Source organism: Pyrgilauda ruficollis, unplaced genomic scaffold (genome assembly GCF_017590135.1).
Source record: "Pyrgilauda ruficollis isolate IOZ18807 unplaced genomic scaffold, ASM1759013v1 scaffold2, whole genome shotgun sequence".
Taxonomy (NCBI): Eukaryota; Metazoa; Chordata; class Aves; order Passeriformes; family Passeridae; genus Pyrgilauda; species Pyrgilauda ruficollis.
Genome location: NW_024519206.1, coordinates 19,242,910 through 19,267,561, shown reverse-complemented (window position 1 = coordinate 19,267,561; position 24,652 = coordinate 19,242,910). Strand labels below are relative to the sequence as shown.

Genomic DNA, 24,652 nt, shown 5'->3' with positions numbered 1-24,652 from the left:
GAAGGAAAGGAAGGTAACCTATTGGCTCTTTAGAAATAAAAAATGTGACTTAGATTGTGGAAGCAAAAAAACAATCAATGGAAGAATTATTAGTGGCAATTATTGAATATCATTATAGACATCAGACCAAATTCAATGGCAATTATTGAATATCATTATAGACATCAGACCAAATTCAATGCATTCAATGCTGCATCTCATTGTTGTGATACATGCAACAACACCGTAAGGGTGGTACTCTCTTACAAGACAATGCAACTATTTAAATAGCACAAATTTTACAGAAACTTGCAAATGAAATATGAAAAGAGTTCAAAATACTGTGACCATTTAAAAAACCTTAATCACAATGGGTTGACCAGACGTAGAAAAGCTACAATTTGTAGAAAACAGTAATAAACTTTAGGCAGAATTCTCCCTGTCTACCATGTAATTTTCAAATAAACCTGCTCTTAAATAAATGTATCAAAAGACTTTATTTCTGAATAACTAAAAAAAGGTTTCATTAAATCTGCAATAGAAGATTATGTTGCAAAATTTATGTTGCAGTTTTTAACCCAATCTGATCTCATTTTGACTACACTTGATTCCCTGGATGCATTTTTTACTAAAACTATTTTGGAGGTTTATGTCACTCACCTCTAGACCTGTCAATTGCAATTTAAAGATAAATTGAATTGAATATTTTACAGACAGAATTTGAATATGATTATCCTCTATCACCATCTTGATACAGTCTTGTCAGGTTAAGTTTTGAAACAGAGTGCTTAATAAAACCAGTATGAGGAGAAACTAGCCCAAAAAAGAAATTACTGAACTTTGTGCAGAAATTATGCCAGTTGCTGGGTCAGAATTTCACTGCAAATATTTCTAACACTTGCAGGTTTCACTGTACATTTATTGCACCTGTCTATTAGATGCCTAATTTGACAGCCTTATGTAAAGCCATCACTAATATAAGCTCTCAGCTCTGTAGTCTAGAACTGGTCAACCATCACAAACACTCAGTTAAATGTCTCAATAAATCTGCTGAACATTTCCTGAGACTCCAAACAAGAGTGTAAGGGTAAGGACTAGAAAGCACTATTCAAGATCTGGCATTCTTCCCTGGTTACAACTGGCCAAGTAACCAAGCACCAAACCCACCCCCCCAGATCTCCCAGAAATCCCTAGAGAAATTCAGTGTATTCCTAAATATTTGACTTTAAAAGGGCAGGCAATTTAACAGCCAATCAAAGTATTTCTGTATGGTTATGAAGCAATCTACAAAGATGTAAGATAGGAATAAGATTTTCTACCGCATTCTGCACTATGACCTGACAACTTCACAAAAAAACAGAAGAAATCCTGTCTTATAAAATTCCATAGAAGCTCTCCACAAAAGAGAGCAAAACCTCTGAGAACAGCATGACCAGAGACAAAACACTACAGCAAACCTGCTCCTCCCCACTAAATCTCCTGCCATTCCCTCCCTACAGCAGAGTACTGGGCACAGCTGTCCATCTCTCTACTTTGCAGGCTCAAGTTTGAGGCCAGTGACAGAACTGCTGCCGTCATTTCTCTGGGAACTGCCCTTCCGAGAAATAATCCTTCTGCACGCTCAGTGCTAATGCTGGTTAAACCTCAGAGGTTTTAGAAATACCCTTCATGAAAGTGTTCAAGAATGCAAAGGCTTATCTGAACAATAGCCAAAATACATCTTGGTCTAGATACCGCAGGATTTGGTCAGGGTGGGAACACTAAGGGAGTAATCTCCTGGATGCTGTTTCAATACTTTTCTTTGGGGAAGAAACCAAGAAAGAGCAGAGGTGAAGTTAGCTCTTGTCATCAGAACTATGACACTTGCCATAGATCAGTTGTTTTTCACTACTCACCGCCTGTTCTTTTAAAAAGAAATTAAAAGAAATTAAAACCTACAGAAGTAACTGCAGGAAGGTTACACAAGTGCTGCTATCTAAAGAACAACTGAATGGTGGAGTGTTTTTAGAATAAGATTGTTAAAGGACAAAGAGTTTGAAAAACCTTATTGCTTATGAAATAAAAGAGTAACTATACAGAAAGATTTTACATTGGAAATAAGAAAATTAACAGTGGGGAAGAAATTCAGTAAATGAGGGCCCCTAAAAGAGAACATGCATTCTTGTCTTTAATGCTCTGGGTAGTAAATAACCAAAGTGCAGCAAGGTATTAACCATATGTTAGTAAACAGAGAAAATTTGAGAAAATGTAGCCTGAAATATTTCTGAGTTTGTGTCTTTACCATCTTTTCATGTTTGTACATTATACCATGACAACAGCTCTGTAGTTGACTGTGATCAACAACAAGGAATTATGATTTCCAGCACTGAAAATCAGTTTTTAAGTGTTGATACTGCAAGCACACCAACCACACCCTGCCTCCAGGTCACCAGGGTATCACTGGGCTTAATAGGCACCACTCCACTAGCAACAAATGAACTACATGAGATGAAATAAGCTGATGCCCTGAGGCCACAGGCATAATGGTGACTTGCTGGCTTTTAACTTTATACTCTCTTTTATTATTGATTTGAACTGAAGGAAGTATAAAACATCAGAGATAATAGCTATGATGGCATTTACTTTTTAAACAGGGATTTAGAGGTCTCTAAAATATGGATTGTTGACCTTATTGTTGTCTCCTACACATAAATCTTAGTTTTTCAAGCTATGTGTAGGCTGACCTGAGTCTACTGCTTGAAGTACTTCTTGGGCACATGTTCCTCAGTAGATCCCTAATATGACAAACCATAATGGCTCCTGAGAAGATAACTCAATTTTTTGAGACATACGGTGTAAGATAGTGCAATGAGCCTTTGGAGACTGCTGCAATGACCTGTAGCAAACGTGGCTGTCACACTGGGATTTTTCGGTCCACAGAGCTAAAAATGGACCCTTTGCTGTTGGAACCATGTAGAACAACCATGGGATGGTGGGAGAAATTTCTACATTTTCAAAAGGTCTTTGTGTTTGTTTTGGGAGCTCACCAATAGTGCTAGAGTATATATGTCATAACCTAATGGTCTGAAAAGTATCAGCTAGAAAAATCAAGTAGTTACAAAAAAGCAGAAATACTCTAGAAACATGTAACTCAGAAACAGCAAATAATTTTCTTTTTTTTTTCAGTTTGCCTTGTAAAATTGAAGTAAACATAGCAACACTCACCCCAACCCCCCAAAAAGAGACACCTTTCCCCCACTCCCCCCACAATTTGTATTCTAGAGGAGCACAATTGAGACCAATACTTTTTCTTCCTTGAAGGCTCAAGCATAAACACAAAGAATAGTTGTTTAGGATAGAAATACTTGCAAGTCCTTCAGCCTTCATAGCTAGCACCATGTATGAGAAAGCATACTGTAAGATCTACTGTTAAGTAGATCTACCTTATTTGTTCAAGTCTTTTTTTGGTAATAAAATTCAAAAACAGTAAACAGTCTCGAAGAATCAAAAAAATGCCTTTCTTATTTCACCTTCATTTGGAGTCACTTCACATAAAAGAACACAGAAAAGAAACTCCAGTAACAGACTATTTGCAGCAGAACAGAGAGCAACCATTAGATTATTTTATTTTAAAATGTTGCATACATGATGCAGCTGAGGCTACTGTAAATTGCTTTGTCTTGAACAGAATGAAGAGCTCAGCTCAGATAAGCTTTCGGAAAACTTTTACATGGACCCTACATCTGGATGCACATCTCTCTCTTTTGGAACAGCTCTCATATTCCCCTAAGGGTATTTTACCACCAGAAACTAGATGGAGGAAATAACATTGTTGAGTTGCTTCAGTGCAAATTGATTTGGTTTGTAAAAGGGACACCTTGGTTGCTGATGGCTTACCAGTACGAGAATCCTCAGCTCAGGTTTGCCTGCAGAGCACTCACAGTGGGACCAGGCTGTGCACAGTTCCACAACAAGCTCAGAAATTCTCCTTTCCTGTAACTTTACACTCTGCACATTATCATAAACCTCCATCTCCCCACTGCTTACATAGCTTTTTCTCTATGAAACTATTACATTTTGTGTGCAATCTGATTTCTTCGCAGTCTGAAAGGTAGACTTCCAGGTCTGTCGCTGACTTCTGCCAAACCCCAGGAAAATAATTGCTACGTGGCACTTACCTCTCCTTCTCTGGGCCACGGCCTTCCATTCTGTGTGTATTTGCTTTGATTCTGGCGCTTCTTTTGCCCTCCATCAGCAAATTTGCACAGCAAAGGCTCAGTGGGGGCTGTGAAGACAAGAAACCCAGTCTATATTAGCATCCCCCCCAAAGAAAGTGATTATACCAGCAACAGTAGTGCTTTGTAATACTGATCTTTTGAAGTAAAATCTTGCCTTCTGCAGATATTTTTTGCCTCTTTTAGCCTTGACTCCACTGGCAGCTGTTCTTATTAACTAAGCTTCAAAAAATATATACTGGCAGCCCTTAAAAGAATTTAGCAAATATTGTTGAAAAAATAATCAGCCTACGCAGAATGTTAAGTTGCTGTAGTGGAACAGTATAGTCAGGCATTAGTTCCAGCTAAGTTAGACACGTATTCATGACCAGCATTAGTGCAAGGATAAACACTGCTCTACTAAAGCAGCTTTCTGTTTTTAATTGTAAAAACTTTGCAAGAACCTGCTTAAGAAATAAGTGTTCTCGCTATTTTGGTGTTTCTCAACATCCAGTCCTTTAAAAATCTCACTAAACAGAATTAAACAGAAACTTTTGCCAAGCCCAGTCGAATCAGCTTTCTTTTTCCTCTTAACTCCTTTTAAGCAAGTTGGCAGCCGAGAAAACCCTTTTCCTCTCCAAGTGAGATCTGGGGTGTGTGAATACAACAGTCAGGAGGGGCCAGAGTGCCAGGAAAAAGGATAATCAGAGTGCTGCACACCCCAAAAGGCAACCCACAACAGGACCCCCTAGAGAAGAAACTAACACACATCAAACGGTCCCAACAGGAAGGGAACTTGGTGTCTTTGGATCTCTTTCCCATCCACCCAGCTTTTCACAGCCTCTGAAAATATTTTTTTAGCCAAAATTTTAATTACTCTGCTAGTGGGAGCTTGTCTCTCCTACTTCATCCTTAAAAGGAGGGCCGAATTCTACCCACTTATGTGTATGTTAGGGTTGTGCTTTATTGCCTACATCAGCAGAGAAATAAACCAATATTTGCCTGTTTGAAAGAAACCTTAAAATCATGTGTCACATCTGAGTCTCTTCAGGAATCTTTGAGTTCCCAGGCATGATAAGTCTGTAATTAATTAACTAAGAGTTCTCATGGAAAAACTAAGAAATCTGGGGTTTTTTCCTTTCCATTTCCTGTTTCTGGGAGGCTAGAAATGTTGAAAGAATACAAATGCAGAGACATGAAGAAAATTTTTGGGTAGGGGGGCTAATCAAGTTGTTGACTTATTTATTTGTAATAAAAACTATGATTTGATTAAGGGAGAAGTTCATGTGGTATTAAAACAAGTTAACCTCCTCCACCCTCCTGATTATAGCCGCTTCTATATGGGTCAGAACGCATAGATTAAAACTGTGATCACTTAAAAGCTGCAACCAAGAAACAATGCATGGAGAGGCTCTCACATCAAAACCATAATTTTGAATTGGGACAGCATCACTTTGGCTACTTCTGAAACTATAACAGCTTTGTTTTTTCATTACCATTTTACCAGGCTAGTAATTTCCAAGGTCACTAGAAACTGAACTGCAGGAAACAATCCATTACTGGCAGAAAGCTCGACTGTGTGACCCCAGAGGTCCTTCCCCACCTCCAACTTTGATTATTGTATCAGATTTTTCTAGAAGCAATGCTCAGCCAACCATTTTAAATTTAAAATAATGAAGGTTTAAAAGCGTCCAGGTGGCTGTGGAAATTCTTTCTGCAGATGGAGAGACTTCACAGGTCTGATTGCCCTGTGCTTTCACTGGTTTTACTCCACAGCCTGATGCTTCATAATTTCAAAGTGCTTACTTAGAGTTCACTTTGATGTGATTGTGAGGGAGGAGCAGGTGCTAAGCCAGCATTAGAGAAAGGCCTATTAAACATCACATCTGAAGCTTCAAAAGCTTTTTGTTTTAAGCACTGAACAACTACCAAGCAACATATGATACCGTCAGGAGGACCATGCAAAAATCATCTGCACGGTGGATATTTACACATGCCCTGATCATCTGCTAATGAACACATCTGGTGTTAGCCCATGTACTGTGATGTGGTTTAACAAGCTAGGAAATCTACACATCCTCTCTCTCTATATTAGCCAACCACAAATAGGAAGCTGTTACCATTTCCAGAATTCCCCACTCCAGCATTACCATCTGACAACCCCATACTTGCTAATTAGTGGCTTCCTAAGGTTGATTGAGATCGAACAGAGCTACCAAACAACTTTACTAACCCCATCTAGAAAAAATGAAAAAAAAAATACTGTATAGACTTTTCAGGAGGTTGGAAAGAAGGTGGAAAAGGACAATGCTCTACACAGGCAAGTTTCTGCATGGAAGATCATATTCCTCTATGATAAACTGAGGGTAATTCTGTGGATTAAAACAGTCTGTGTTGACCAACATTAAAAGAAGTAAAAATTTCAAAACAAAATGTTCTGACAGGACGACAGAGCCCATATAGGATGGTTTTGGGTTGAGGATTTTCAGGGTTTTGTTGGGGTTTTTTTCCCCTAAATACAGGCATGTAGCATCAAACAAGACAGAAAATTATATTAATAACTCTGAAGTGGTTCAAATGGTTACACCTGGAAACAATTATGGTCACCAACACATATATATCTATATGAGCAAATTAATTATGTCTCAGGACATAAAGTAGAATGTAACAGTTATGGGAGCTCAAAGATGTTGCTCTAAGTACACAGAAGAACTTAAATCTTGGTTTACTTCAGCCCTTTAGCTTTGTAAGAAAGGTCCTCTAGGCTTTCCAAGATCACATACACCCAAATATTAGTACCATCATTCTTTCTGATCAAATACAGAGCAATAGAAGATACTAGAAAGACCACATCCCATTCCACCACAAAAGCATAATTATTTCTAAGAGTTCTTTTTTAATGGTTTCATTAAATTTCCAAACTACTTTAAAAATAATAAATTTACTTCAGCCAAGGAAAGGATCACAATTAGGTACCCGGGTTATCAATTCAAAAAAGAAAATATTTAGAAACTAGTCAAACAATATCAACATTAGATGAATAATATTTATGGGTTGCAGTAGAAGTGGTATATTTCACCCCAAATACTTCAGAAGGAGAGGAAAGAAAAAACGGAATATTTTTAATTTTTCTGTTTCTTTTCTTTTCCATTCCATGTAGACAGTCTTCAATTTATGGATTGCATTTTTACTTTTCTCTTTTTCCTCTGTATGAACACATGGGCTGAGAATAAATGCCTGTGTCTCTGCCTCTTCTCTCACCTTTTGTACTTCTGACTTAATAGAAAATGTAATTTGGATATCTGTAGATGTTCACATTTTGAAGTGATAAGCAGATCTTTTTAGGTTTTAGACATCCTCTAAGTTTTAAGCATATGTGGTATTTTGAAGCATATCTGGAAAATCTACTGTTGCTATTTTCCTGTTAAAAAAGCAAGAATTGATTCACTTGAAACAAATTTCAGGCTATTCCATTCTGATAAACTCTTTAAGATAGAAGGCACTGCTCTTTCATTGACTTCTACCTGACAGCAACAAACACAAATATCAAGAATAAATAACTGCTTTAACCTGAACAAGGTTCATTAAGCCATAACCCATTTTTCAAGGTGAAGATTTAAATGCTTGCTGCAGTTCCCATCCAAAGCCCTCTCTAGTTAATAAGACATAAATAGTGCTGAACTTGGCTTTCAGTCTTGAGAAGGAAGTGGGATCAAATTGATAGTGCTTCTAAACAGCATTTGCCAAGATATTCAGGGCTTCCTTAGGAGAGGGCAGTAGCTGCTAGTGTTCAAATTCTGTTCCCATGGAAGTCAATGGCTAAAACCCTATCTCACTTCAGTCAGGCCCTGAATTTAGTCTAAGAGTTCAGTGGAGGTGAAAGAGAGAGACTGGTTTTATGTCAATCAAGCCTGTCGATATTGTTGGAGTTCCCTCAGGAGATCAGCTTCTCATGCTCTGCTACTTTAGATGGGCAGATTGTGCAGACAAACAGCACAGAACTGCCAAAAGGCTGTTAGTATCACCAAAAGCAACAGTGGTACTTAAATAGCACAAAAACTTCTGAAGGAAGGAGAAGGGGTAACAGTGCCCCCTTCTCAAATCTGGCAGTCTCTAAGGAATGTTCCAGCTCAGGAAGGGAATTTCAATTAAATTGGAGAATTCAACAAAATAAAGCAAACTCCTAACTAATTCTGAATACATAATTTCCGTATTCTTTCATTCATCGGAAGGCAGATACACTTGAGCTCCTACATGTGCAAAAATGTATATATTCATGAGCATGTGCTCCATAAAGGAAGATGAAAGCTGTCATTTGCATTTGGTGAGACTTTTTCATTATTTCAGGTGCTCTGAAACTTTTACTGTCTTAAGAGTTACTGAGAAAAGCTTGTTCCCCACTGTCATATAGCATCATCTGTCCAGCAATGGCAAGAATTATATATACAAAAAGCAGTAACAGGACATTTTAATGCATTTAGCTGCTTTTACTGTGAATATTTTTGGACACAGTATTTTTCACTATGTCAGGAAGAGTTTAGTCTCTTCTTGTTTTTTGCAACAATGAAAGTTACATTTTCAGTAAAAACAGCCATGTGAATTGGGAACATTCATGTGGGTCTTTAGCCACCTCTATTTTGTTAACGTGAAGAAAAATAATTTAAAAGTCATTGGTATGACAATGAACAGTCCGTACACAAGTAATGATCTTTTTCAAGGCATGTTTTAATGAGAAAGTTGGATTAATTTCTTTTTCAGCCTTGGCAAATCCTCCTCCACAACAAAAAACTGCACAATAAAAATTGGGTTCACAATTACATCAGGCACTCATACTGACCAAGCTCTGATAACTATTTTAATTCCTAACTGCCCTCCAAATTTTAAGTAGTTTTGTAATATTTTCATGTGCAAATCACACAGAACATCTAATTGAAATACCCATGTAAGAACCAACCTCTTTGTTTCAGATCTAACATTTATAGCCTTTAAGAAAAACTTCACCTTATGGTAACATCAAATCCATTTTGCAAGGAGGCAGTATTTCACAGGGAGACATGAGAGACACAAAAGCTGTAGAGCAAGGCAGGACAGAGCAAGTTTAAGTTTTGATTTAATATCTGGGCTGAGATGGATGTACCCAGCAGGACTATGGTGTTTACGGAGCCTGCAGAGTTTATTTACAAAATGAATGTTGCTGTTGTAAGCGTTGGAAATGTAAAAGTTCCAGGACCCCATCAATAGAGTCACTCTCTGCTCTAGTGAGTCGACTGGCTTCTAGGAAAGTCCTGCCATGCAATACTTTTTCATCCCAAAATCATAAATAAACAAAACTTGAACTTCAAGGAAGATTATAAAACAAAACCATAGCTATTCTGCTCTTGGGAAATGAAGAATTACAAAAGATGGCACGTGACAGAATAGGATGTGTAAGGACAAAGTGTTAGCTGAGTAAGGAAGCCATAAATAATATGGAAAATAACCACTTCATCCTATCCTGCATGGAGTTGTTAAAGGACAGAGTAATAGATTTTGTCCCAGAAGTCCATGATACAGGATGTGATGGCACAGGAGACTCTTAATGTTTACAAGAGTTAACTTTTAACCGAGGTTGAGCCATATATAGCATAATTCATAGAATCATAAAATATCCATAGTATTTAGAATCACAGAATATCCTGATCCACCAGGATCATCAAATTCCATCTTCTGGTCCTGCACGGAACAGCCTCAGGAGTCACACCATGAACCTGAGAGTGTTCAAATGCTTCTTGAGCTCTGTCAGGCTTGGTTCTGTAACCACTTCACTGGGGTGCCCAAACACCCTCGGAGTAAAAAATCTTTTCCTAACATCCAGCCTAGACCTCCCATGACACAACTTCAGGCCATTCCCTTGGGTCTTGTCACTGGTCACCACAGAGGAGAGCTTAGTGCCTGCCCCTCCACATTCCTTCATGGGGGAGTTGTGGACTGTGATGAGGTCTCCCCTCAGTCTCCTCTTCTCCAGGCTGAACAGACCAAGTGACCTCAGCCACTCCTCATTTAGCTTCCCCTCAAGGCCCTTCACCATCCTTGAAGATTTACCAGTATTTTACTTAAACTTAACTACATTATATTAATTGGATTTGTACAGATGATTATGAAAGCAAAACAATGAGTTACCATTGTATTTTAGTTTCTATAAAACTTCACTTTTACAACATAATTATAGAAACTGGGGAAACAGTTACTAGAAAAGGACACCAAAGTGAAGAAATATAGAGCAAACATCTATTTGGGTAAACAAGTAAAAGGAAGTGATCTCCTTTCGATAAATTGCATCGGAGCTTAAGTAATTATCTCTTGTTCACCTCTTTGTCTTAAGAAATGGGAAGCAATCCTTTCATCTTTTTGTATAATAATTGTTTCTGAAGAGCGAGAACATGTTAGAAAATAAAAACAAATCTCAGAGAGAAATAATGTGTCAAGCAGAAAGTTAGGACTTCTATCCTGTGAAACAGAAATTACTTAGAGCAGGTGGAGCAGGTAACCATATGTGTATGTGTATGTTGGAGAAACAGCATGCCAGCATGGAAATGTGGAGCAGATCTTGTTGAAATCAATCTAAACACTCAAGCAACTACATGGAAAACTTCTGCTTAGTCTTATTGTTGCTGAAATGTCCATAAATATTTGTTAGAGCAGACTGGAAACTGGAGCTGCCTTTGTATAAGACATGGCAACATTCATTTTACAGTCTGTTTGGGTTTTTTTTAAAACTCTTTTCCTTTTTAAATTTTCAGTGGAACAGTGGACTGGGAGCGCCTGATTCAGGCCTATTAAAGTGCTCCATTCCAATCTGCTGATAAGGAGGAACTGTTGTAAAGGTTATAGGAACAGATGCTTCAACATGGTATGGAAAGTTAAATCAATCAAAATAGCAAAACTTGAGATACAGTATTAAAATCATGCTGAAATGTTGAAATGTGAAGGTCTATTTTTATTTCACCAAACTCCATTTCTCACACAATTCTAGTACTGGTCTCTGTTGGAGAGAATGAATGCATGGTGGGCAAACCCAGAATACAATTTGGAATTTTATTACTTAATTTTGTTAACTATTAAATAATTATAAAATACTCTGCACTTTAACATTGGAGTCTTCCTTTATTATAAACAAAAGGCAGAGCTCACAGAAATTAGACATTCCCACTGAACCCAAAGCCTCTCTACTGAACCCAAGTTTAAATTTGAGGTAAGTGTAAGCAAGAGCTGATGCAGGCCCATGAGTTTTGCCACAGAAATCAGCTTCCTCCAACTTGATGATACAGCAAAGTTCTGCCCTATTGGAGGTCCCCAGCATAGTGCTGAAAAATTTCAGCTGCAGTTCACCCTTTGTAACCAGTGCTGTGACAGCTCTTCACAATCTTTAACCACTGGATGAAAAGAAAGTGGAAGGAGGGATTTATTTTGCAGTTTTAAAATTTCTCCAAGAGCCTTTCCAGCAAAAGAGTAGTTCCTCTTACTGAGTGACTGTGCAACCAAACCAACTAAACATATGCATCAGTTTGCAGAAATAATTTCACACACCTATGCTTAAACCGCTTAAACTCAGTGGGTTTTTTTTCTGTGACTTTCAAATAGGATCTGTTGCAAACTAAAATTTAGGGCACACGCTTTTAATGTACCAATTCTAATTGCAAAACATGTAATTCAGCTGGGTTAATATCTCCTCCAAAAACCACTTTGATAGACTCCCTTGGATTCATGCCTCATTGGAAAAGCCATGTACAAAAGAAGTGAGATGGTATCACATTTTGAACAGGAGCATTTGTCACAAGTCATTGGAATCACTTCACATATTACCTGTGAGATAGACAATAAATAAGTATTGAACTGTTAATTTATGTTAAATAAGGAAAGCCACCGACTTGTTCAATCATCACTGTTAAAAGGTGAATGCTTAAGAAGCCCACTCGCCCTATCTGAAGAATTTTTGGATAGAACTTATGAACCCTAACTTCCCTGTTTTTCTATCTTGCCAGAGTAACTAAGCAAGACATGAAAGAGAGAAGAGTCTACGTAGTTCTTGTAGGAACTATTCATAATCAGTGGAATAAAGATTTATGATAATACAATGGCCCCCTATCAAGAGTTTCTTCCCATTGACAAGAGCTGACAGCTGTGAACAGTTTTTCAAAACAAACCAAACAAACCAACAAAAATTATAATTTTTTATGGTTTTGTATAGATTTTTGCAAATACTAATTATTGTCTGGGATTCTGACTTATATAGTTAAAAGGAAAAAAGAAGAAAAAACCAGAAGGGTGGCCTGTACCACTTTAATGCTATTGACTTGCTATAATGCTATATGATCAGATGTTCATTGGACTACATGGTGGGCAGCAGCTGATTCCTCCTAATAAAATGAAAAAAATGCAAAACTTAAACTATATTCCTGTATTAAAAAATCATTTTAAAACATTTTTGTGTCTTTCACTGTAAATTTCTAGACCATGCATGATTTGCCACACAGACACACATTTCTGCCGTGTGACAAGGAACTAATAGAGATCAGGCAAACAATGTCCAATCCAAGAACACAAGATCCAGTGAAGCTGATGAGAACACTTTCACTGGAAGTAAATATGACAGCAATTACACTGAAATAGATCTCACAAACTTTGTTTTTGTGTTTTATTTGGTCTTTAAACTTAAAGCTGAAATCCCTTCACAATGGCAAAATGCAAAGAGAGTGAAGACAATGGCTAACCTGTCATCAGAACCAGTTTTCAGGGAAAAAAAGTTACACAGTGAGGTTCTGCTGTCTTACTGTGTTGCTCATCATCCCAGAGAAGCATTAAATCTAAAAATTAATACACTGAGGCAGTGAACTAGAGGAGAGGTCTGAGTTGTATCACATTTTTAAACCAGTAGCACCCTGATCTTTGTGCATGTACTCCATACCGGTGCTCCTGAACCGACTGTGGTTGATACATCAGCTGTGTGGGACCCCAGGACTCCAATCTGCAGGTAGAAGCTCACTGAGGAAACCTGACCCTCTAAATGTGAATCCAAACCCACTCTTTAAATCCCCTCTGAGACTGCCCTGTGAGCTTTTAGGAAGATTGTACTTCATATACCTTTTTCTCTTCTCCCGTCTCATGAGTTACTTTGGTTGGATGAAAATGGAGGTCTTGTATTTCTTACTGTTCAATTATTAAGGAATGGCAACAGAGGCGGCTTCATCTGAAAGGCTGAGTGATTTTTAAATGATCTCATGTACCATAATTTATAATGGAAAATCAGGTACAAATAGTGTGATATGCTTTCTAGTTCCTTTCTAATGGAAATAAAATGAATCCTTGGTAATGGGTGACCCTACTTTTTTCTGTGGTCACCCCTTTTACTTTTACTTTTTCAGCATTCTCTTTAGTAGTCTCAGGAGAAAAGAACAAATGCAAAGCTTTTATCCAAAGCTGCTTCGCAAAACAATAGCTCTATGCTTCTGCTATAAAATCTATTTTCACTATTCTCAGAAACAAATATTATTGATCACAGAGACTTTGCTATTCCCACTGAGAAAAACTTACTTGCACTGACAGTCCAGAGATAAAACTATTAGAATTTATGCTGTACAAATAATTAATTCTGGTTCTGTTCATAAAAGGTTATTTCATGTAGCTGTTTAAGTGCTACTCTAATATCTAGTGTGGAATCTATTTATTTTAAATTTAATTTTATTATTTTCTATATTAGTTTTTACTTTGCATTTATTTAGTTAAACCAGAACATTGCCATCATATATTCCTCTGTATGACGCTGCTAGAACTAACACTAGAGAGACAAATACAACCCTCTTCAAACATGTTTTCAATATAAACAAGGAAATCAGGACAAATGTCTCATGTCAATGAAATTATTTCTTTCCACCAGCATAATGATAATTCCTGTGCATACATATTTATTGTTTAATAATTGAAGTTGAGTTTTGGGATTCCCTGCTTACACTCCAATACATGTATACTATTAATGTCCACAAGAGCTTATGCAAGCCAGGGTTATACTACATGAAGGAAAAAAGCTTCAGTTATGACCATTAGGTTATTTAATTCACATGTATGTGTTCTAACAATACTTTTTTTCTTTTTCCCAGTTAGGGAAAGACACATTTGTTGTGTCTTTGTGAATGGACACTGTAATTTAAAAAAGTGATTATATATATATATACATATATATATATATAATGCTAACACTATTTTCAGCTCTGCTACAGTCTGTTAAAGAGTAGCAGTAGAAAATGTATACAATCAATAAATATTTGGTTTGGGTAAAGATGCCCTGTGTGTTGTCAAAGCAGTAACATGACCTTCTTGACATCTGAGTTGAAACAATCTATTTCTAAAAGCACTGATTACTGCAGATGCATGAAATATTCCAGTGTAAATGTAAAATAAAGCTAATTTTAACCAGCTATCAATCTGTTAAAAAGTTTTAAAATATTCAGAAATATTCAGGCCTTTTTTCTCAGACCGCCTAGTGAAAATCCTTTTATTAAAATCAGTTCTAATTAACACACATTCTAATAACAACTGCTGGGTGCAGCAGCAAAAACTCCAACCACTGATAATCTAAAACACAGCTCAGCCATATCATTTTGCCATTAGTCTGAGAAAGAAGGAAAATCTGAAGGGAATTTAAAAAAAAAAAAATTTATTGCCCTTCTATTATTTTATTCTTCTACATTCACTGAAAGTTATAATATGTATGCTCTAAAATGAAGAAGTTTACTAGGAACTAACAGGTAGCATTACCAGCTTTCTCACTTCAATGCAGGAATATTTTTAAAAAGTGAATTTGACCCTGACTGTGACAAAACCAGGGCTGGGTACAGGTTGCAAAGCAGGAAGCATTTAAAAAACAGTGACTGACTGATTCTTAAAGGCAGGAGTTCATTTTGCTGTGGTAGAGAATAACCAAGTCACACTAAACAACTTGGACAGCATAATTTGTGTACCACAAAACCTCACTGCATTCTCTCACCATTTTCTTCTGTAAATGAGCCCAAAGGGAGGAAGGGAATACTTTGGAAACCATACATAAGTAAGGATGCTGATACCCTTTACCTTTTTTTCCCCAGAAGAAGGGGAGAGCAGCAGCTCAGAGCAAGGACTGCAAACTACACAGCACCCATGGGACACATCAATACCCCTTGCAGCGCCAGCCTGATGCACTGGCTGCTCCTCCTGGCAACTTCCAAGCCCTGAGCCTGAAAGACAGGATAATATGCTGAATGGCTACTGCCCCCTCACCAAGTACCTGGAGGTAGGGAGCAGATGTGGCACAGGCATTTATGTGCTAGAAGAGGAAGATAAGACCTTGGGAAAAAAAATGCTCAGTAACTCCCTTTTCCTTGAAGGGCAAGAAGGCAGAAAGCCCTGTAGCACATGGCCACCTGGAGCTCCTGTCAGGACATGGAGGCTTTGCAGCAGCTTGAAGTAAGCCTCTGCCTTCAAGGCACAATTGTACCTGTGGTTTCCATGACAGAGAACTGCACAGTGGAGTCACTGGGAATTTTCCACTAAGTCACCTATTTATGATGACACTTTATCCAAGGGAAAGACAAAAAATTGAAATTGTAATTTTTTCCCAAGAGAATGGAATATCTTACTCATACTTCTTAGCTCTTTCCAAAATGTGTTGATGATACCAACCCTGAATCTAATGTGCTACCACATAAGGAAAATTCCCTTGCAGCTTAAAAATCTTACATTATCATCTGAGACAATATCCTAGAATATTAAACAGATAACACTAAACCCTTCTGAAATTTTCAACCGCAGAGCTCTCAGCTGAGGGTAGACAAGGAAGCAAACTTACATAGTAGAGACTGAGTGATAGACTAATCTTTAATGTTGTAATACACTGCTCAGAGATTTTATGAAGGTCATACTAGATTCTACTTTGCCATACACCCAAAAATTACAAAAAGAGTAGGATTTCAATGCTAAGATTTGCAAAGTAAAAAATCAGCCCTCTACTCCTTCAGTTAAAAATACTGGAATAGTCAGAAAATGAGAGAGCCAAGTACAAGAAAGAATACGTGAAAAGGAAAGAAAGGTATAGAAATATGCAAAGAAAAACACTTTAACAGAATTAATGGAAAAATAATGGAAATAATGGAAAAATGGAAGAAAAAGGAGAGCAATGTTTCTGAACTGCCCTTGAAAATGTTCAAGCTTTACAGAAAAGCAAATGCAACGCACGTCCTCCATTTCTGGATGACAACCGGGGCCTTCTCAAACACTTCACAGAGACTGCAGCAAAAGGAAAATTCTAGCAGAAATGGCTGCTTAAATATCACTGCCCATAGCAAACAGAATGACAGAAGTTTATAAAAGATGTAGTTTTATCTGAAAACAGAAAAGGAAGACCTATTCTGTTGGATTGTGAGGAACCCACTAAGGCTGTGGATGGTCTCAGGGGCAATTGTTTGGCATCAAATAACTAAAGAAACTGGGGGAGACTATTGAGTCTCCTCTATACAAAAATACCAAGGCTCTGTTATTAAAGTAAATTCAAAAGCTTGTCTCAAAACTCTATAGATGAGCCAACACTTACATGACACAAAAAATAAAATTAGACACGACTATGTGAACGATGAAAAAGCAAGGACCTCTCTTCCAGATAAATTACATTATGAGAAATCATAATAGTTTCTTGCACCAAAACACATCATTTTTAAAAATTTTGTCCCAATTTGAGTGGAATCCTTCTTTGGTTTACAGGCAGATGGATGCAGCCATGCTGGCACGATGAGTCTGTGTGCAACTCTATTCAAAGCATGGTTGCAACTCAACAGCAGTATCAAAGTCTGGTCTGGCAAAAGCCATTTCCAGCTGATGTGAAACAGCAATTTTCTTCACAGCAAATTATTTCATGAATCAGCCAGCAGGGAGTGACAACATTCTGCTGCCAGTGAGTAAGTGTATGACCTCTGGGTTGTAATTTCCACCAGCTTAGGAAGAGTACATTGCAAACGTGAGCTTATTTTTCACGCTACTGTTAGGAGAGATGCTAATCTGGCTCTTGGTTTCCTTTCTTTCTTCTTTTTTTCTTTTCTTTTTTTTTTTTTTTCTTTTTTCCTTTTTACCAGCGTTATTGCTTGCAATGTAGTATTTCCCTGGAGACAGAAAACAAAGTCTAGAACAGGTTGCTAATAAAACTTGAAGACAACACAGCAAAGTAAGAATTAAAGGGCAACAACTTTTCTACTTCAAGGAATGTGGAAGGCCTAGCAGAGACCTCATGGCTTTCTCCTGTCATGAAAAGGCATGTGAGTACTGAACCTTGCAATCTGGCAAGAGACAAGCAAACTGAAGTGACAGGGAAAAAACCTTTTTGAGAATTCCTTCTGATACAGAGCTAGAAACAGAGGAAAAATTCCAGTCTTGAGTATGGTGAGAAGATGAACAAGGAGTTTTAAATGAAGGGTGAGGTAAAGACTGAGTAATGAAAATATGAATATTACCCAAATTATCAAATGTTCTCCAAATGCTTCAGCTAGGATCTGCACGCAAATAAAATTTCCAGCTAATGAACCACAACAGACTGATGTCAGTATTAATTCTACTGAATTAACACACTAGAATACTGTACTGCTTTATGTGACTCGATTGCAACAATAAACCATGGTAAAAAGTGCTTTTATACCCTTAACAGAAGTGCTGAGGAGAGGAAAAATGGAATCCTAAATTTTATTCAGCATTGGGATTCCGTTTGATTGTTGATCCCAAAAGGAGTGACAACCAATGGTTAAAAGAGCTGCCATTAAGCCACATTTGTTATTTCTATTCAGTGCAGTTCTGCTTCTTGGGTTGTTACCAGTGGGGAGAACAAAGTCTCAGTCTCTAAAGCTCAGCTCTGAATTGAGAAGGACAAGCTGATAACCAGTGACTCTTAGACTCTATGGCAAGGGTGGAGGAAGCTGTATTGAAAAGGTCAGCATGGACTTGTTGGTGGAGCAGGAGTTGAAAAAATGTATGATTTCTTTATCTCCACCTCTGTCTGAGGTGCCCTAAAAATTGGATTTGTGGGACAGGTTCCATATTATTAATGTGGATCTATCAAACTGTGCATTCAGAGGGACAGAGTCATATGAGATCTCTGGAAACTTACTTGGTATATGCATGGGATTTTTAACTGGCCTGGACAGAATATATTACTTGGACTGAAATACAAGCACGTGTGACATCAGATGAAATCACGGTAACCCAGGCCTCAGAACAGCATGTTTGCTACAGACTGCTTTTGCTAGTGCATAAGCAAAGATGAAAGCACATTTAGGCAAAAGCTTTTGCTTTAAGGGTGCCTACGTGCCAAACAAGAATAACACTGCAAGAAGACCTGCTTTATAGTACCAGAAGAAAAATGTATTTATTTGAAATGGTCAACTTAGACCAAACTAGCTTACTTTTATTATCAGTTTTTACTGTGTTTACATAGCATATAAAATGAGCACAGAATTAATCCAGGTTTAATCCTGTATCTCATATTCCTGCTTTGTAATACCCTTGTAGGAGAGTCTTCTCATACAAACTGAACTATTAATATTTACATTATGCAACATGTTCTAGTGCTGCAGGATTAGAGTATGAGCATGCCTATGCAGTTCTCAAGCTATGTCATGCCAGGCTCCTTCAAGGTAACTTCTGCTGCCACTTTTTGCATTCTAAATAAGGTGGGGGTTTTTACAGTGCTTATCACTGACTTTGTTTGCAAATACCTTACAAGCACTAATGATTTCATTTTCCCAACAGGCAGTGAAGTATTTCCTTCTTTTCACAAAGGGATGAGATGCAGCACGGGGATAATGGAAGCTGTCCAGTGTCACACAGTCACTGAGTACAGATCTCCTGACTTGCTGTGCAGTATTTATTCACAACTTAACCCTTCTCAAACTGCTCTGCCTAGCTGCACTATTTTCTCAGCCTCATTTCCCTCTTCACTCTATGTCAGGAAAAACCTCATTCACCGATCCAAGTTTGCAATGCTACCATCAGCTCATTAAGTGCTTTATCAGAAGGCAGCCTGACCTACAGTGCTCATTCAAATTGAGCTTGTAATGATAATAAGGACTGGAGGCAATTACAGAAACACACATTTCTCCATACATGTTAGTGCATATGTGCATATACACATCTATATTATCTGGTATCTGTAGAAAGTTATCAAATACAGAACATCAGAACATTAAATGTGCAGTTTTCTAAAGCTTCAAACAGACCTGTTTATCCACTGCAATATTTAGCTATTCCAGGCTCACACTCATATCTACATCCCTAGAGGGCAATGTCACCTAAGAGGTTGTGCTCATGTCCCTGTCATCTTCATGTGAAGTCAAAGATGATGCTATTGCAAAGACAGACAGAAGCCTGTACTTAAATAAAATTTGCTGTAATTAGACTTGTCCATTTATACTCAAGAAGTTTTGAAGCCTGATTTCAAGAACAGCAAGGTACAGTTGATTATCCCAAATTTACCTGCCTCCACAAACCTCTGGGATTTTCCTACTATGTTCCAATATCAAACAGTGTAAGGCATAAGTGAAGACAAAATTCACTAGGGTCTTAGAGACCAGCAGGCAGAAAACTAAATCACAAGAGAACATTGAAGAGAAAACAGGAGATTCATTTTCTTCCCTGAATTTACTGTCTTGCTGCTTCACAACTAATACACTTTCTGCAAAGCCAAATTTCCTGCTGGCAAGGCCTATGTCTATCCCCAGGTCCCACTCCACGTTTACTCTCAGCACTGTTCAACTTGCATTGTTCAGCTGTGCTGCCAACCCTGGTGGGCTCCATTTCAATGGTTTCTTTTCCATGTGTGAAACAACACCCCTCACTTCAGCAACAATGTTCTACCTCCGAACAGAAAATGATGGTTGGTGGGGAAGTTTTCCAGAAAACCTTCTGACAGTGCAACTCTCTTTTAAAATCAGAATAATGCCATATAATTGCTTTATTGGTGGATTTAGCAGCCTGGATTTACCCTCTGAAATATAAAAAAAGAAGGCTTCTGTTGTTTGCTTCCTTTTTGTTTTAAATTATTGATAATTATTTCACAAATGTCTTCCCTGACATTTGATTTGCTACATAATACACAAACAAACAGTTTCTTATGGGTTGTCTGGCCTTTTAACCTATTTTTTTATTACTTTTCATTTTATTTGCAATTCCAATAGAAAATCTGTTTTCCAGAAGATTTTTGCATGATCTGAAATTTCCTCACTTTTATAATATACAGAATGATATTTTGAAACAGTGACAAAGCCAAGATCAATGACAGCAGAAGAGCAAAATCAACCCATATTTTTAACTTTTCTTTGTCATGTTGAACTCCTTCACATGCATTCTCTCCAAGTAGGTCCCAAAATTATGATGGAAATTAATACAAATGTTATGTGTGTTAACCTTTTAAAAAAATCTGCTACATGAAAACAGTTAAGTGAAGACCATACAAGAGAGTTCAGCATAAGAACAGACGTTTTGCTGTCAAGCTACTAGCTAGCATTGTTACTGTATTACAAAAATATATTAGCTAATTATTGATTAGGGAGATCAGAGAGATAATCACCAAGAAATGAAAATTATATATTTTACATTTTTATAGCACAGAAGAAGAAATAACAGCTAAAACTTCAGGGATATCTATGAGTGTGCACAAAACAATGAAAAAGTCTCTGTGTTAAGGGAGGAGAAGTAGTGAGTAAGAATTTCAGTACTCTCACAAATTGCAGTGGCAGTCACTAACAAAGTCCAGTAATTTATTTGCTATAACAGCATTTACACTCTTTGGAACAAAGCAGGTTGTCGTAGCAATTGTTCTGAGTGTATCTTTGGAATTGTATTCATTTACTCAAATTTCATCCGTATGAAGAATTACGCTGGTATTTTTTTTTTTTCCGTTTTCCTCAGCCAATATAATTTGAAGTCAGCAGGACCTTGTGATTATTGGTCTTACAGCACTGCAGGTCCACCCACCACTCCATTCATAAATGCATGAAAATGCAGGTCATCTTTCTAAAGAAAACTACTTAAAAGTTTAAAGGACAATAGCCTTTTGTGTCCTTTGCTGGAATCCTATGTGACTAGGAAGGAGACATACATTTTTTTTCAGTGAAAATTCTCAATATGCCATCTGTATATCATCATTCTTTACAAAGACCCACTGAGATTTCCTAGCACTGCATTAAACAAATTAAATGCATTTTTGTATTGCTGTACTATTCAAAAGATTGCTCCCATGCACTAAGACTCAGAATAGAAGAAGCCTTCTGAAAGAAAAGTCTAAAGAGAACACATCCAATCTGCTATTTAACCTATTTTTCCCATTCTAAAGACTTTTTTTATTTTTCCAAGGTGTGGCTCTGGTTAGAAAGGATAACACAATAATGATCTCCAAGCAACAATACCTGTATTGTAAAATCGCAATTTATTCAGATGTCCTTTCCAGTGTAGCCAAAAGAAATAACCTGACATGCTAACGGACAGGTTTCTATTTAAACAAAAAAGAAAAAACAGAAGTCCTTAAGAAATAGCCTCTAAAAAACATGTTTTTGACTCTTCTCCTTGAATTCCACTGACAAAAGTAATAAGTGAGGTGACAGGAAACCTGATATTAATTCTGCAAGTTCTAACTAGATGTGCAGGAGATCTAAGCTCAAAGAATAGGCCTCGAATGCAGAGCAAATAGGCAATTATTTTGAGCAAGAGAATTCTGTGCCTGATGATGACTTGCCTGTCTCCATTCTCTGGGAGAATGTTCTATGTTGATGCCTATATTCAATCTTAATGCCTGATAGTGAGTGATGGGAAGCTGTAGGGATTCTTTGCAGACTCTCTGTTAATAGGTTTAACTCAGTTGCTGTGTCTGCTGGGATATTTCATAAATACATAACCCATGCCATGTGATCAGAATAATTAACTAGAATCACACAGAGCACACAGCTTTAAAACTTTTGCCATCTTCTGCTTTAGCCCCTCATCTTCTTAAAATAACAAATGCTGGTAAAAGGGCATGGAGTGATTTCTCCTCCTTTGCATGCATTCATGGTGCACTCACACAGCTCCTGCCTGAGGTTCTGAAGGAATCCAGATTTCCAAAAACATTTTTTTTCCACATGCTGGGATGGCTACTGCTCTTCTCTACTGTCTGTATGGACCACTCTACAGAATATTTGCAGGTTATGTTCAGAACCTGAACACTCCTGTCAGAAAGAAAACTTCAGGATTTGAGTGAAAGTGTTTGAGAAAGAAAATCCTGCTGCAAATGTGCTTTTCAAGGAGTTTAAAATTTATCCAGCTACTTTTTTTCCATTTTTAATCTTCTGCTTCTTGGTCCTCTCTTTCCAAAATGCAACATCAGCTCTTTTTGTTAGCATTCAACATGCAGGAGGTTTATTTGTCTCTAAGGCCTCTCCATAAATCATGCAATTGCTAGGGCTTCTGACCTATCTGAACTCCAGCATTTGAAGTGGACTGCAGTCATTTATATGAATGGACTTCCATGACATGGATCTCAATGAACCACCAGCAATATTCTCAGTATTTGCCTTTCTTGCATTATTGTATTGAAGAAAATGAGGAAAATGACATAGAGTCCACCCCAAGGCAGGGTGCTTCAATTTATTGTGCCAGGTGTCTGACACATAATTTAGGCATAGTGACCCCTTCCTCTAAACCTGCCTTCTTTTATTCTACAGTCTTCTCAGCTCCTTCAAAACTAAGGAGGCATCCTGAATAAAATATATGTTCAGAGGTACAGGACTATCACATGATGAAAAGTGTTCCACTCGGTCCATATGAGAGAACTCCAGGGGTATATTCAGTCTGCTGAAAACAATCTTGCTGCGGTATCATTACAATGCAATCTTCATCTCCAATCCCATCAAAACACATGGCTAAAAATTGTTTTCTGAAAGCTGGATCTCATCAGATTTTCTCATAAGAGTTAATGTGGCTTTCCTGATGATCAACATGAACATGAGAATATTGGCCTCAGAAACTCCATAAGGTAAGGGTGACAAGCATGAAGCCAGCAAAATTTAAAAAAGGAAAAATCATACAATTTAAGTTTTAAGATCAAATTGACAATGGGTTGTGTTTGTTTTTAATAGTCATGCCTAGTTAATTCCCTTCAATTAGTAGTTGTTGAAACTTTAGTTTGAATTAGAAAAAATATATCACTAAGTAATTTAACAATGGTTATTACCACTTAAGACTTTCAGATGTGTAATTATGCAAATCCACCAAGCACCATTCTGACTATATTTTCATTACTTGGCAAAAATTGCTGATAGAGGAAAGAATTTACATAATGTCATCTACTATTTCATTTACAATTTGCATTTCAAAAATAAGGTGTGTGTAAGGTAACTTGTGCAACACTTCCACTGTTCCTCACCTCCAATTGTTGACATTTTAATTTTTTCCTACTTGTTTAGTAAGGATGCAAACACAGGACTGAGAATAAGCAAGGAATCAAGACTACAGCTTAGGATATTTGCCAGTACTGGTCTCATTTCCAAAGTGCATGCTCTCTGACATATGCATACTTCATTTTAGACATAGCCAGAATATAAATGCAGATCTAGATACAATAAAACTTCCCATTTTTGGCATAACATGAAAATGCATATATTTTACAAAACTCAAAGCATAAACCAAAAATTTGAGATATTCATCTCAATCCTCTCTTCTGACTCCCTCCTCCATTTCTCCTAAGTATTTGAAGACTCTGGGCTCTTCAGCATGCTTTCACATGGCAAATAAACAAAACAATCCTTTTTCCTTACAACCTTGCTCTACTGCATTTCATATAATTTCTCACTGTGTGTATTCCTCTCATAAAATTCCTTTACCAGTCCAGTTTTCTGTATTGCACTGAATAACTCCATACTTGGTGACAGTGTATTTTCCATTACACTTCTTGACTACCTAATTGGTTGACTTGAGTATTACAACACCAAAAGTAAACAAACTTGACCAAGAATTTCCTCGTGTTTCAATAATGTCAATTACACTCACAGAATAATGCAAAGGAAAAACAAGGAAAGGAAGAAAACCACCCTAAAGGCCAAAACAGACCATTTTATTCCTATAATTCTATGGCATAGTGGGCTGAACATCCTGTCATCACCCTCACCATTATGGGCCTGAATTACTGGAACACAAGGTAATTTATGGTATTAGCTTGCCTACAAAGAACAAACAAAGCATTTACTGATGAAGTACAAAACCAGAAAGAGAGGATATGACAATATTTGGCACTGTTCCTTATGCACAAATAATGTAACCCATGAGTTTTCTGGTAGTAGATAGAGATTTTGCAAACAGAATTTTTAGGATGGATCACCAGGAGAAGAACTGTGATAGGGACTTTCAGATGCTTCTACATTCTAGATATATTCAACACAAACTAAAAGAAAAATAAAAAGAAAAAC

The 24,652-nt window shown here is 37.3% G+C and overlaps 1 protein-coding gene across 6 annotated transcripts in view; it reads right to left on the bottom strand.

The window, feature by feature from the left end:
• Positions 1-24,652, bottom strand: part of RBMS3 (RNA binding motif single stranded interacting protein 3) — a 443,451-nt gene that overhangs the window by 86,169 nt on the left and 332,630 nt on the right. For all 6 annotated transcript variants that reach the window (XM_041466274.1, XM_041466279.1, XM_041466273.1 and 3 more), the window contains exon 7: positions 4,137-4,243. In XM_041466274.1, coding sequence (XP_041322208.1) covers positions 4,137-4,243 — 107 coding nt within the window. The remainder of the gene's footprint in view (positions 1-4,136; positions 4,244-24,652) is intronic.